This window comes from Brassica rapa, chromosome A09, assembly GCF_000309985.2.
Source record: "Brassica rapa cultivar Chiifu-401-42 chromosome A09, CAAS_Brap_v3.01, whole genome shotgun sequence".
Lineage (NCBI taxonomy): Eukaryota > Viridiplantae > Streptophyta > Magnoliopsida > Brassicales > Brassicaceae > Brassica > Brassica rapa.
Window position 1 is genome coordinate 30,794,908 of NC_024803.2, and position 14,076 is coordinate 30,808,983.

Consider the following 14,076-nt stretch of genomic DNA (forward strand, 5'->3'; position numbering starts at 1 on the left):
TATATGACTATGAAGTATTCAGTGAACAGTCGGTAATATTCAATATATCGTATGAAAAAGTGATCAAGACAAGAAGAGAGGAACATGAAAATGATAGCCACTATAACAACCAAAACTAAAATACAGATTCAAACGAAGTAACTATTAGTTTTTCTGATTTGGTTATTTATCTAGAACGACTGAAGAAAAAAAAAACTATGATCAAAACAAATTAAAATATTGGTTCACATATTCCCTGCGTGACTTGATTGAGCTAGAAGGTTTAATCTGACTATTGTGTATTTTGAAAGTTCAAACTATTTAATTGTTTTTAGCTGTAAAGTTTAAACTATTAATTAACTTAATTACGAGAATTGCTTAATGTTGAGAACAAGTTTAAGATGGTACTGTAATCACCAACGAAAAATAATGATGACAATTTGACCGTGATGAAGGAATTTATCATAACTTTTGGAAGCATCGGGTTTGATCACCCAACTCAATTTGACCATTAAATAATCTTAGTACAAATTAGAAAAAATACAATAAAAACAAAAAGTGAAGTTAGGAACAAAAGGATATATTAATTTAACACAAAAACATCATTAAGCTATCACATTAACGACACATGGTTCACAAGTCCCCCCACCCTACACAACCCTAAGCCTTTTTATTTTTAACCTTTCTATATAATTCCCCATTAACACCATTTATTAATGTTTATAGTTACATCAAATACTATATTAATATTCCCAAATCTTCCCTACCTTGGGATACGTCTCGTCGTATAAAGCAAAGCATATCAAACGATCATTCCCGACAAACAACAAAACAAACAAAGCAAAGCTCTCTACAGCTAAGTCAACATAACAATGAGTTTCTTCCCATGTTCTTGTCCTCTGTCTTGCAATAAAACAAGATCAGAATGTCAAAAGAAATCTACTCATCACCAATCAGAACCATCCACGTCGGTATCACTTCTGTCTCAACCAAGTCTCCCACTAGTTCCTTCTCTTTCTTCTCCGCTGCAAAGCTCCACCGTCGAGCACCAGTGCCTAGCCACTCTCACAGATCACTCCTCGTACGTCTCTTCTCTCGCCCTCTCTCGGAAATCACTATTCACCGGCTCTTCTAACGGAGACATACGTGTATGGCCTCGTGAACCACCGTTCTCATCCACCGGTAACATAGTTGCCGCCGGGAGCGGAGGGGTTAAGTCGTTGGTGATACTTGGAGACAAGCTGATAAGCGCTCATCAAGATCACAAGATTCGGGTATGGAAGACCATCGACGAAACCAAGTACAAATGCGTGGCGACTCTTCCGACGATGAACGACCGTTTCACTAGCCTCTTCAGTCAGAAAAGCTACGTGGAAGTCCGACGGCACAAGAAGTCCACGTGGGTAAACCACGTGGACGCCGTTTCATCTCTAGCCTTGTCACAAGACGGCTCTCTGCTTTACTCTGCTTCGTGGGACCGGAGTTTCAAGATATGGAGAGCATCCGACTTCAAATGCTTGGAGTCTATAGAAAAGGCTCACGACGACGCCATCAACGCCATCGTGGTGTCTAGAGACGGGTTTTGCTACACGGGTTCGGGAGATAAGACGATTAAAGTCTGGAGAAAGAAGGACAAGAGTCACTCTCTGGTCGCTACTTTAAAGAAACATCTCTCGGCGGTGAACGCTTTGGCCGTTAGTGAGGACGGGAAGGTTCTTTACTCAGGAGCGTGTGATAGGTCGATTCTTGTGTGGGAGAGGCTAAGCAACGGAGATGGTGATGATGAAGAGTTACATATGACTGTGGTGGGAGCTTTAAGAGGGCACACGAAAGCGATTATGTGTTTAGCGGTTGCGTCTGATTTGGTGTTGAGTGGATCAGCAGATAAGAGCTTGAGGGTTTGGAGGAGAGGGTTATTGGAGAAAGATGGTTATTCTTGTTTAGCGGTTTTGGAAGGACACACCAAACCTGTTAAGTGTTTGGCTGTCTCGGTTTCTGGTTCCGGTTCGGATTCTAATTCTGATTATTCTTGTATGGTTTATAGTGGGAGTCTTGATCTTTCTGTTAAGGTTTGGAACTTGAGGGTCTCGACTGTTTAACAGTCTTTGTCATGACCCTTGAGTAGTCTCTCTTACATTTGTCAATATACTTTATGAATTTGTTATCTGATAATGGAAATATGTAGGGTTAGTCCTAAACCTTAAACCTAGCACACTCTGTTACTATTTACATGGTGCAATGGAGACATTCATAAGACATCTATCAAAAACATTTATCGGCTACAACTTGGGAGCAACTACGGTCAAGGAAAGAAGAAGTTTCTTGGAGTTGAATTATATGGTTCATTTATTTTTCTTTCATTTTCAATAAAGAATCGACTACTCACTGGTGATAGAATGAGAAGCTCAAGATTTAATTAGGACTATGTTTTCTGTGGAAAAAAGGACGCGAACAAAACCATTTATTCTGTGTTTACCTTACACCTACATGGTTTGGGATGGTGTTAATGGCAGGCTGCTTGATCTAAACCGGACTGGCAGTTGAAAAACTCACCGGTCTCATTGATAAGACCATGCACCGTATAGTTCTCTTTTTTTTTTCAGTTAAAAAGCTCAAAATAAATATGAAGGATTGGTAAGGTGATGGTTTGAATTCTCCAACTTGTGATGCGTATAAGAGTTATAAGATACTGTGAACGTTTTCTGTTCTACGTTTCTTTACCTAGTTTTTAATAACTCCATTCTTTTATACATGCTATATTTCTCAATTGATCAATAAAATAATATTTTCATCAAACAAATATAAGACATGATATTTCAGTGTCGATACTTGACTATGTAGTAAAAATGACCTTCACGGCTTCACTGCTTCACACGAAGTTCTTAAAAAATGGGTTCAGTATTTATTTGTTAATGAAGAGTCATAGAAACAAAGAACATGTGTATATATATATTTAAGTACAAAAGATGATTACAGAAAAGTATGAACTTCAACGTGTGTTATCATCATGACCATGTGGTCTGGTGAGTTTCTGTTTGCGACAATTGACCAAAAACATTGATGAAGGGAGGATGGAACTTTTCATAACGAATCACGCAGTTTTGTCTTCCACTAAGACTGGATTTAAATGTTAGAATACAAATATACAATAATCCCTTATATATTAATTGAGGAACATTTGAAAAGATGTAACCTCAATTTTGTATTAATTAAAAGAGGCCCCAATGCATAGGTGTCACTCAATTAGGTAGTCAATTACATTCAATTGAAAAATAAGTAGGTCCACATTCGATTTTTATATGTTGTTAGATACATAAGTTGGTCAAACTATATGATATAATGATATGATATGATATTTTCTTTCCTTAAATAAAACCTACGGAATTACCATAAATGACTAATATATATATGACAATTAATGAGTTTAATAATAAAGATTTGATAACAATGTATATCTCCTCCATCATTTTTGTTTAATTTTATATTATTAAAATAAATTAAACAATCAAATTAGCTATAAAAATAAAATTTAGATTTTTTCGTATATGTTATATTTTGAATTTTTAAAAACGACAATAAATGACTAAAACTATTAAAATTATTATGTTAAAAATTAATGATCAATGGTTTAACATTTTTATTATAAGAAGATACACATGATTTTAAAACCATATGAGTAAAAAATATTATTTAATAATAAAATAAATATATATATATATATATATATTAAACACTATATACCATAAGATTACATAAATATTTTAATATTAAAACTTTCAATGAATTTTCAAGAACATTTATAAATTATAAATTTATTAAAAATTTCAGATTGAAAATTTTGTTATCGATGATTTAAATATTTTGTTATAAAACGATATGAACGATCATAGAACCATATGATTATAAATTCTTATTTAATAAATAACTATACAAAATATACTATTCCTAGAAAAATAAGTTGGTCCATCTTAACTTATATTACACTTTTTATTAAACTAACTATTGAATTGATAAATAACGTACCAAAAAATGTTTTGCACTTTCCTTAAATAAAAGCTACGAAATTACCTAATATGATTAACGTATATGTGAAAATTAATTATAATGAATAATAAATATTTGATAAAAAATTTTGTATCTTAGTTCTTTTTTTAATTTTATATTATTAAAATATATTTAAAAATCACATTAAATATATAATAAAAACATTTATATTTTTCTTATATGTTATATTTTGAATTTTTCAAAACGTCTATAAATTATTAGAAATTTGAAGATCCCCACTCTGAAAATTTTGTGATCAATAGATTATTTTTTTTGTCATAATAAGTTACAAATGATCATAAAATTGTATTAATATGAACTTTTATTTAATATTATAAGAAGATACACATTATTTTAAAACCATATGAGTAAAAATATCATTTAATAATAAAACATATATATTTATATTATATATATATAGATTATACTATATACCATAATATTACATAAATATTTTAATATTAAAACTTTCAATGAATTTTCAAAAACATTTATAAATTATAAACTTATTAAAGATTTCACATTGAAAATTTTGTTATCGATGATTTAAATATTCAGTTAAAAAATGATATGAATGATCATAGAACTGTATGATTATAAATTCTCATTTAATAAATGACTATATAAAATATACTATTCTTAGAAAAATAGGTTGGTCCATCTTGACTTACATTATATTTTTTATTAAACTAACTATCGAATTGATAAATAATCTACCAAAATTTTTTTCCACTTTCCTTAATTAGAAGCTACGAAATTACCTAATATGATTAACGTATATATGAAAATTAATTATTATGAATAATAAATATTTGATAACAATTTTGGTATCTTAGTTCTTTTTTTTTTAATTTTATATTATTGAAAGATATTAAAAAATCACATTAAATATATAATAAAAACATTTATATTTTTTCTTATATGTTATATTTGAATTTTTCAAAACGTCTATATATTATTAGAAATTTGAATATTCCCACTCTGAAAATTTTGTGATCAATAGATTATTTTTTTGTTATAATAAGTTACAAATGATCATAAAATATAACGCATATGAATTTTTATTTAATTAATATTCAAACTAAATAATATATATATATATAAACACTAATGATTTAAAGCAACAAGATTGGCTGATCAATTTAGTCGTCCAGTTGAAATCTTTCAAAAGTATGTGAAAGACTAAAGTCAAAGTAAATATGAATTTAGAATAGTAGTTATATTTTACTAACCAAATACCGAAAAAAACTGAACCGAGCAGAAACCAACCCGATATCCGGGTTGAACACCCGTAATCCAAATGAAGCCAAACTATTGTTTCATTCTCCAAAATATAATAAAAATAATAACTTAATCCCGCGCAAGGCGCGGGTCTTATCCTAGTGTAAATGTATTTTGTATCACATGTGAAGTCAGAAGTATGGGGAGAGAAACCTTATAATTATCCACTAGATTAAATATAATATCGTCACACGCTTTATTCGAATATTGTGTATCTTCTTTTTCTCCTAATCGGTAGAATCTCATACCACTAGATTATCCACTAGATTTTATATTGTCACACGATTAGTAGTTTTGTGACTACTGCTGGAGACTTGGAATAGTAGAAAGAACATTTGCGGTCGCTCTTGATTAAGTGCGCTAGGAGATTAACGTTCTGGGCCGTTTTGATTCAACTATTGGGCTTTTAGTTATTTAAGCCCATGAATTATATATAAGTTTTGAGTATGATCACGATGATACAAACCCATCAACTAGCGACAATCGCAAGCATATGATAGTTCTATTGTGATGACCTTCAGACCAGGGGTCCTGGTCCAGTTCCAATCATTTTGGTAGTAGGAATCCCGATCTTTTGGTTGATAATTATAATGTAGTACATCTCGATCTCTTGAAGTGAAAGTAACATTTTGAAATTTGAAAATATTGAGTTCCCCAATGTTTCAGTCTAAAATAATCAAAGACGGTAAAGTATATCTTAGTCATTGCTTAAAAAAGTTATTGTTACAAAACAATCATAAATATTACCCATTACCCTCGATAAAAGGCCAACAAAAGATTTGGCAAAATCACTAGTTTATTAGAATATATGAAACCCAACATGATAATGACCCTCTGATTGTGTTGAATTGTCCTCGTCGTTGGGGTTTCAAAATTTTCAATTAAATCAATATATTCCATGTGGACCATTTTTGTTATAAAACATATTCCTGAAAAGTTGTACACTGATGCAAGCCAGCAATCACAGTCTTTTTGTGAAGACAGGACAGAAAAAGAAGAGAAAAAAAAACTAACAAGTTGATACAGTTTTAAAGGTGGTCTTTCTTAATCCACCAGCTAATTAAATTGGAAAATACTCAAACTAGAGCAGAAACAAATCAAAATAATATTATCACAGTCAAAACACTGTTACTAAAAACCCCTAATTAATTAGCAAATCTTTTTATGTTATATTTAAGTATTTTTTTGTCAACTATATTTAAGTATTTAACCATAGAAGATTAGACAAATGTATTTACAAATAAATATTTCCATATGTCACATCCATTTCTTAGAAAAATCTTATCTGTTGCCGAGTGTATAAACAGACATGTATCTATATTATTAAAGTTGAAGTACACATTGAAATTGTTTGGCAATATGGATATTAGTTAAAAAAATAGTACTGTTTGGAAACATGGATAGTAGTAAGTTAGGAAAAAAAATAATGGGCTTATGCTACTAAAAATTGGAAGTCCATTACATTATATTAAAAAGTAATAGATCTATGTTATTTGATATATAATATATTCAAATCAAAATAATAATTTAAAATTGATTTATATCAAAAATTCATTCAAAATATATATATATATATTCAAAATTTAATTTTTACTAACATATTTTCTAATAACTATTATAAAAATGTTTTCAATATATATAAAAAAAATACAATACAAAGCCCAATTTCAAACACCAACTTACATTATGGTTTTTATATTTCACATTAAATTTTAAAATATAATATATGTGATTATTTATATGATTGTACGTATAAAATATTATTAATTATAAGAAAACTTATTTGATGGTACATATAAAATACGATTAATTATATGATAACACATATTTTGTAACCTATGATGACACATATAGGATATATATATATATATATATATATAATAGTGATTAGGGGTGGGCGTTCGGGTTCGTTTTCGGGTCTTTTTGGGATTTCGTGTTCAGTTCAGATTTTTGAAGATTTGGTTCGGATTTGGATAACCAATTTAAATAGCTTTGGTTTAAATATTTGGATAGAAAATTAATAATTATTTAAGTATTTTTTGGAGTTTTGAGTAAATTTTAACTATTTAAGATATTTACGTTTGATTATTTGTATACATTTTCAAGCATTTAAGTGAACTTAAAAGTTTACATCATATATATAAGTATTTAAGCAAACTTAGAATTTTACATCATATTTTCAAGCACTTAAGCAAACTTAAAAGTTTACATCATATATTTAAGTATTTACGTTTGATTATTTGTATATATTTACATCATATATATTCTGGATGCTTTTATATATATTAAATCTAAAAATAATTAATATATATAAGTATATAAATCTATTTTGGATACCCAAAATACTTCGGTTCGGATCGGATTAGATTTCAGTTCTTCAAATACCAAAATTTTGAATAATTCGGATATTTAATCAATTCTGGTTCAGATTTAGTACTACTTATTCAGATTGGGATCGGTTCAATTCTTCGAATTCGAGTTTTTTGACCAAACTTAAATAATGACATAAAAATCAAATACCATCATTTTTTTTTAAAATACATCCGCACGGGTGTGCGGGTCAAAATCTAGTAAAAAGTTAATTATGGGTGAAATCCCTCCTACCAGTTTTAAGTTGTAACAAAACCAAAACAAAACAGAAACAAACATTTGAGGGGAAATGAATTATTAAAAAAAATAAAGAAGGGTCTAACTCATATGAGTTGGATAATCAATTGTTAACTAACTAATCAAGTTTATTTATTTAATTTAATAAACCTACCGTCTCGCTCCGCGTGAACACAACGCGCCTCCCAAAAGATGCCAAAACAAGAAATAACCTGCGGCCCCTAACATCCAGCGTTGCACGCGCCGCTAACACGCGCCACCAAACAGCGCAGTGTAGTGAAATTCCAGAGAGTCTTTTTTTTTTTATAATTCTTCTATATCTCTCTTTGCGAACCCCAAACTAACTTCTCTCTCTCTCCTCCGGTTTCTCGTTTGACAGTTCAGTCTTATCTTTCTCTCTAGGATCCTGAACTCAGAGAGAGAGGTGGTTCTCTTCCGGCGTCATTCTAGGGTTCCGTCGCTTTGTTCGAGTTTGAGTTGCAGAGATGAAGGAAGAGTAATCGATAAGATTTGATTGTCTCCTCCTCCTTTGAGCATCCGGAGATTCTTTCTTTCGTTTTGAAGTGAGGATTCTTAAGATGGCAGCTAATAGATCCAAGTCGGAGAAGCAGCTCCGGCGGGACCCTTACGAGGTTCTAGGCGTCTTGAAGAGCTCTACAGATCAGGAGATTAAGAGCGCTTATCGGAAACTAGCTCTCAAGTATGCTCTTTTATTGATTCTCTCTCTCTTTGGTTTAAAGTTTTGAAATTTAGGGTTGAATTCAATGTATTTAGTCTAAAGGATGAGTCTTTAATTGAATTTATCCGTAAGTCTTGCAGCTAGTTAACTTGTTAATCTGTGAATTGAGACGTTTGTTTTGGTGTAGGCTAATTCTCTCTTTGGAGATTAACAAGTTAATTCTCCTGCTTAAGCCTCGTTCCTGAGATCAATGCTTGGTTGTTTCAGGTACCATCCTGATAAGACTGCAAATGACCCGGTTGCAGCCGACATGTTTAAGGAGGTCACCTTTTCCTACAACATCTTGTCTGACCCCGAGAAACGCCGCCAGTATGACACTGCTGGTTTTGAGGTGAGGTTCGATTGTGTAAGGCAGGACTTATGTTTCTTGTCTTTCTGTGTAATCGTAGATATGATGCTATTAGTTGAGTTTAAGATAAGATTCTTGTCTCTAGAAATAATGTTGTTCTCTGGGGACTTTCTTCATGTCTGATAAGCTTACTTCCAGCAGCTAATGCTTTGCCAACGTGAAATTTGAGACTTTGCTAATTGCAAACCTCTTCTCTTTCGCAGGCCGTTGAAGCAGAAGGCCAAGAGCTGGAGCTGGATCTCTCAAGTTTAGGAGCTGTGAATACTGTCTTTGCAGCTTTGTTTAGGTTGGTTTATTTAATGTCGACTTCTCTTCATTCTCTGTGGCCGTTTTTATATAGCTGGACATAGATTATATTAAATGCAAGCTGAGCATGTGCTATGAAATTTCCAACGAAATAGCAAACTTGGTGTGCCGATTAAAACATCTGTATCTGCAACTATATTGGAGGAGGCTCTTAATGGCAGAGTTTCAGTTGATCCTCTTCTACTTGGACAAGCTGTAACTAAAAAGGTGAGCTAGTGTAGCCGACGCTTGGCTATTATCTCATTTATATGTGTGTAATGAGTGTCTTATCTCCATCTAAGTCTCATATGTGATATGTTTTTTTTTACAGGTTGAAAAGCAATGTGCACACTTTTATGCTGTCACAGTAACAGAAGAGGAAGTAAGTTCTGGGCTGGTCTGCAGAGTTGAATCATCTAGCAAAAGCAAATTCAAGGTTTGCTCGCCAGAGTCTTTTCCCCTTAAACTGATATGGAAATGCCAAAGTATTTGACAGCTAACGCGTGCTTGTGCATGTGCAGTTACTTTACTTTGATCAAGAAGCCAATAGCGGATTGAGCTTAGCCCTGCAGGTACTGCTCTTTACTAATTGAAGTGAAAACTTTGTCTTCTACTTGTGAGTTTTCATATATCAATGGAACGAATGCGTTGTTTCGTTGTAATAAAATAAGAAATTTGAACTTTGAAGATTTTTCTTCTTCCTATAATCTGAATCACTCATGGTATAGGAGGACAGCAAAAGAACTGGCAAGATAACATCTGCTGGAATGTACTTTCTCGGTTTCCCTGTCTACCGGTTGGATCACACCAACAATTCGGTAGGTTCACTTTGCCACTACGAGTTTCTATTTTCTCACATTCTTTTCAATACGTGACTTGATTTTTAATTGGGCTTAGATGGCTCAAGCAAAGGATCCAGAAACTGCCTTCTTTAAAAAGCTTGATGGATTTCAGCAATGTGAACTTACTGAGCTAAAGGCCGGAACACATGTCTTTGCTGTCTATGGTCAGTTTTCTAGGATTGTAATCTCATTATAAACTCATATCTGTTTGAGCACTTGATTAATCCCAACTTGGTGGTCAACAATGACATTTCTTTTTCCTTTTTATCAGGTGATAATTTTTTCAAAAGCGTGAACTACACAATCCAAGTTCTTTGTGCTGCCTCTTTTACTCAAGAAAAAGAAGACCTTAGGTCTGTAGAAGCTCAGATCCTCACTAAAAGGGCAGAGCTTGCAAAGTTTGAGACAGAGTACAGGGAAGTACTTGTGCAGTTCACCGATATGACCAGTAGATACGCTCAGGAAATGCAATCGGTTAGTCTTTTTATTCATTTAAAATCACACAACCATTGACATACAAAGAAGTTAAGATATGTCATGACTTGAGTAAACAAAACCAAATTCTGTGTCTAAGTTTAGCCTTAAGCCATTGTAAAACAGTTGATTTTCATGTACTTGTCACAGATCGATGAGCTTCTGAAGCAGAGAAATGAAATTCACTCAGCTTACACAACAGCTCCAGTGATAAAGCGGAGCTCAAGCAAGAACAGACTGAACAGGCTGAGAAGGAACTCGTTCAAAAAGGCAGCGGCTGAGGCGCCGGCACCAACTGAACAGGAAGAAGAAGAGGACGAGGAGGAAGAGGAAGAAAGCAGCAGAGAGAGGAACAAGAAACCAAGTCCTTCGGATAAGTCTGAGACACTAAAGAAGAAAAGCAAATGGTACAAATTACATTTGAAATTGGACAAGAAAAAACCTTGTTAGCCTTTCTTTATCATCGTTGCTTTCTTTTCTTAAATACATTTATGTTTTCCTCCCTTTACCTTAGGCATGTTGTATCTGTAAATCATTTGATATTTTCTCCAACTTATCATTCGTATTAATCAACTCTTTATTTTTGACAATTATATTTATTTGACCATGTTAATGGTTTGTGCTAATAACATTATATGAATTTGATATGTTATCTTAATTTGCATCAAATAAAGTTAGAATTGATAAATCAACATACAAAAAAACAACACAGGAAAACACACACTCATCGACACGAAAAAGTTTCAAAAAAAAAAATAGATTTGTCCACACCATACTGGTGATTGATACAAGTTTCAACCAATAAATGTAACAAACTCAACAATCACTGACCATTGTGGTGATAACTACTAATATAATATGACAGTTTTTCTTAACGTGTGCATGCGTTTAAAGAGGTAACTCTTATAGTTTACCCCCTGTAGTCATTGTACTGGTCGCACCGCCTTCGAACGTCTCCATTCAACTCCGTCTTCACCCTCTGCTCGCTAAACTTCTCCATGGCCTTCGCAAACGCGTCGAAGAACGCCGTTTCGTTCGCCGCGTAAAGATCAACAAACGGACGCGTCCTGTTATCAAACGCGATCGCCTGGTCCGACTCGAGCAGCCCGTAGCCGTGCTGCAAGTTCTTGTAATACATGTTGTCGAACTTCCCAGGGGTAAAAACGTCATTAAACGCAGACATCTCCGCGTCCTTGGTGTAGTTCGAGCAGAGCTTCCTCAGCTCCGCAGCGTATTTCGAGTTCATCCCTTCGGGGCAAAAGTCAGCGCTGTGCTCCGCGTTGCTGTTGAAGATTCGGCTCGCGAACTCTTTGCAGTGAGAGAAACCGATCGTGTGCGATCCGACGAGCGCCACCATCTCTTGCACGGTCAAGCCAGCTGATCCGAAGATGGAGATGATGTGGTCCATGGTCATGTTGGGGCGAGCTAGCTTTCCTTCGACACGGTTCATATCGGAGTCGAGACTGTCTTTGCGACCGTATTTGACGTTGATTCTTGGACCTCCGACCATTTTGACGAGGCTACGCGTTGCTCCCACGAGGATGTCGGAACATGAGACGACGTTGGGGCATTTTAGCTCGAGGGCTGTTTTGATTCGGGTGATTAGGTCGAATGCGTCTCCGGGGAGGGAATGGTTGATGTCAGCGTCGCGTTCTGAGGTTTTACCGGAAGTAGAAGCGACGAGGATCGAGGCGTCGCAGCCGTCGACCATGCAGTCATGGAAAAAGAGACGGAGTGTTCCTGCGGCTGTGGTGGGAGCTGCGATCTGTTTGTCGGTGACGACTTGGACGAGTGTTTGGTCGAAGTCGGGGCATGTTTTGCTGTAGTAATCAGACGAGAGATCGGCTTGAAGGAGATATGGAAACGACAGGAGAATAAACAGACAACGTAACCCACAAGAATTCATCAATGAAGAGGGAATAAATAATTTTTAAAAATTATTTGCAAGTTTCCCTTGAATTCAAATTCTCTTGATTGTCGATTTCTCTCTTCTTTTAGTTTTGTGTTCTGTTTGTTGTGGTCTGTGTTGTTTTTTTCTTTTTAGGTGTTTACTTGTGTCTATTTTGATTGTGAAACGAAGGTTTTTGTTTGGAAAATCAAGGGAAGAGAGAGTTTCAAGGAGAAACAGAAAAACAAACTTTTAACCAAATTGTAAAACTCTTATTTTAGGTCTCCATAATTATTAGAAAAATGGAGGATGTGGTGGCTTCAAACCATGTTATTGCATATTTGCATATCATATTATCATGCATTCAACATTTAAGCAATGGAGCTAGATCTTGTACTTGCTTTTTAAACATCTTTCTTTTTCTAGATTTTAGAAAGCAGGTGGTTCTCGTGGAGGATTGTGTGACTTGTGTCAATACAATGTTGGACCATACAAAAATTACAAATGAAGAATCATTATTCATTTGAACAAGATAGTCTGGCTACTTGATTAGAGCATCCCGAAGTCCAAGTAAATTCTGCCTCCACAAACATCTCACGGATCCAATTATGCATTCCAAATTCTGTATTTGCCACACAGATGTTTCATTATTCTTTTTTTTTTAAATGGCATTCAAGCTAAACATGAGAAGTAGAAAAAGGTGACACAAGTTCGCTCAAGGGTTTTTAGTTGAACCTATAGAGTAGCCCATACTTTATAAGCCCACCAGGTTTACACCATCAGTTTACTAAGTAAAAAAAAAGCTATTTCAGGCTTTCAGCGTAAAACTAATTTGTTTCACACTTCTTTTTTTTTAAATCAAAAGTCATTATCGAGTTTGTGGCTCGGGCGTTCAAGGACCTGTCGGTTTTGGTTCAGTTGATTCAAATTTTTAGATTTTGGGTATAATGCTCATAAGTTCTGTTCGAGTTTTATTAATTATCAGGTCGGGTTTAGTTCGGTTCCTTCTGGATTCGCTTCGGATCGGATTGTAACCAATGTTTAAAGGCATCCAAAAATATATTTTTTAAACTTAAAAAATTGACAAAAAATCAAAATATAAAAAGTATTCAAAAATCTAATTAAAATTAATTAAACTATCTAAATTACGTAAAAAATATTCAAAATAATAAATAAAACAAACTACAAAAATATTTTGAAAATTCGAAAATATCTAAATCACCTTATCATATATTAAAACATTAATCTATTTAAAAAATTTGGATATTTTCGGAGATTTCGGTTCAGCTCGGATTATAACCAAACCCTAAACTATTAAGCTCATAAGTCCCGTTCAGATATTTTTGCATACCAGTTCAGATTTGGTTTTGATTTTTCGGTTCAGATTTAGATAGGTACTTCGGATTGAGATAAAAATGTCCAGGTCTAGTTCATAACATTTCCATGTATTTGTTCGTCTACTTATGTTTCCATTTGTGTTTATTAATTTATTTACAGTTTTTATTGAACCTTTGTAACAAAAAAAACAAATGTGCGGAACTAGCATTAGTTAGGTGACACCAACGCGAAACGTGAACAATGCGCTCGG

The 14,076-nt window shown here is 33.6% G+C and overlaps 3 protein-coding genes across 4 annotated transcripts; 2 read left to right on the forward strand and 1 right to left on the reverse strand.

Moving 5' to 3' along the window:
* Window positions 1–168: 168 nt before the first annotated feature.
* Window positions 169–2,177, forward strand: LOC103840708 (protein JINGUBANG). Its single transcript, XM_009117224.3, has one exon. It carries the CDS (start codon window positions 852–854, stop codon window positions 2,076–2,078), a length of 1,227 nt encoding a protein of 408 aa, XP_009115472.1. The 5' UTR covers window positions 169–851; the 3' UTR covers window positions 2,079–2,177.
* Window positions 2,178–8,219: 6,042 nt separating this feature from the next.
* On the forward strand, window positions 8,220–11,207 carry LOC103840710 (chaperone protein dnaJ 16). 2 transcript variants are annotated; one of them, XM_033278704.1, is made up of 10 exons: window positions 8,220–8,611; window positions 8,778–8,981; window positions 9,203–9,285; window positions 9,401–9,512; window positions 9,616–9,720; window positions 9,806–9,856; window positions 10,013–10,102; window positions 10,182–10,290; window positions 10,398–10,600; window positions 10,751–11,207. In XM_033278704.1, the coding sequence occupies exons 2-10, from the start codon at window positions 8,841–8,843 to the stop codon at window positions 11,048–11,050; spliced, it is 1,194 nt and encodes a 397-aa protein (XP_033134595.1). In that variant the 5' UTR covers window positions 8,220–8,611; window positions 8,778–8,840; the 3' UTR covers window positions 11,051–11,207. The 2 variants fall into 2 exon arrangements, with proteins under 2 accessions (XP_033134595.1, XP_009115474.1); XM_009117226.3 differs by having other exon boundaries at window positions 8,858–8,981.
* On the reverse strand, window positions 11,101–14,055 carry LOC103840709 (peroxidase 6). The gene has a single exon (XM_009117225.3). It carries the CDS (start codon window positions 12,504–12,506, stop codon window positions 11,511–11,513), a length of 996 nt encoding a protein of 331 aa, XP_009115473.1. The 5' UTR covers window positions 12,507–14,055; the 3' UTR covers window positions 11,101–11,510.
* Between the last annotated feature and the right edge of the window lie 21 nt (window positions 14,056–14,076).

Coding starts and splice junctions, on each gene's coding strand:
- LOC103840708 (XM_009117224.3), top strand. CDS start 852: ATGAGTTTCTTCCCATGTTCTTGTCCTCTGTCTTGCAATAAAACAAGA.
- LOC103840710 (XM_009117226.3), top strand. CDS start 8,490: ATGGCAGCTAATAGATCCAAGTCGGAGAAGCAGCTCCGGCGGGACCCT. Junction 9,857..10,012: donor GATTGAGCTTAGCCCTGCAG/GTACTGCTCTTT, acceptor CTCATGGTATAG/GAGGACAGCAAAAGAACTGG. Junction 10,601..10,750: donor ACGCTCAGGAAATGCAATCG/GTTAGTCTTTTT, acceptor TACTTGTCACAG/ATCGATGAGCTTCTGAAGCA.
- LOC103840709 (XM_009117225.3), bottom strand. CDS start 12,506: ATGAATTCTTGTGGGTTACGTTGTCTGTTTATTCTCCTGTCGTTTCCA.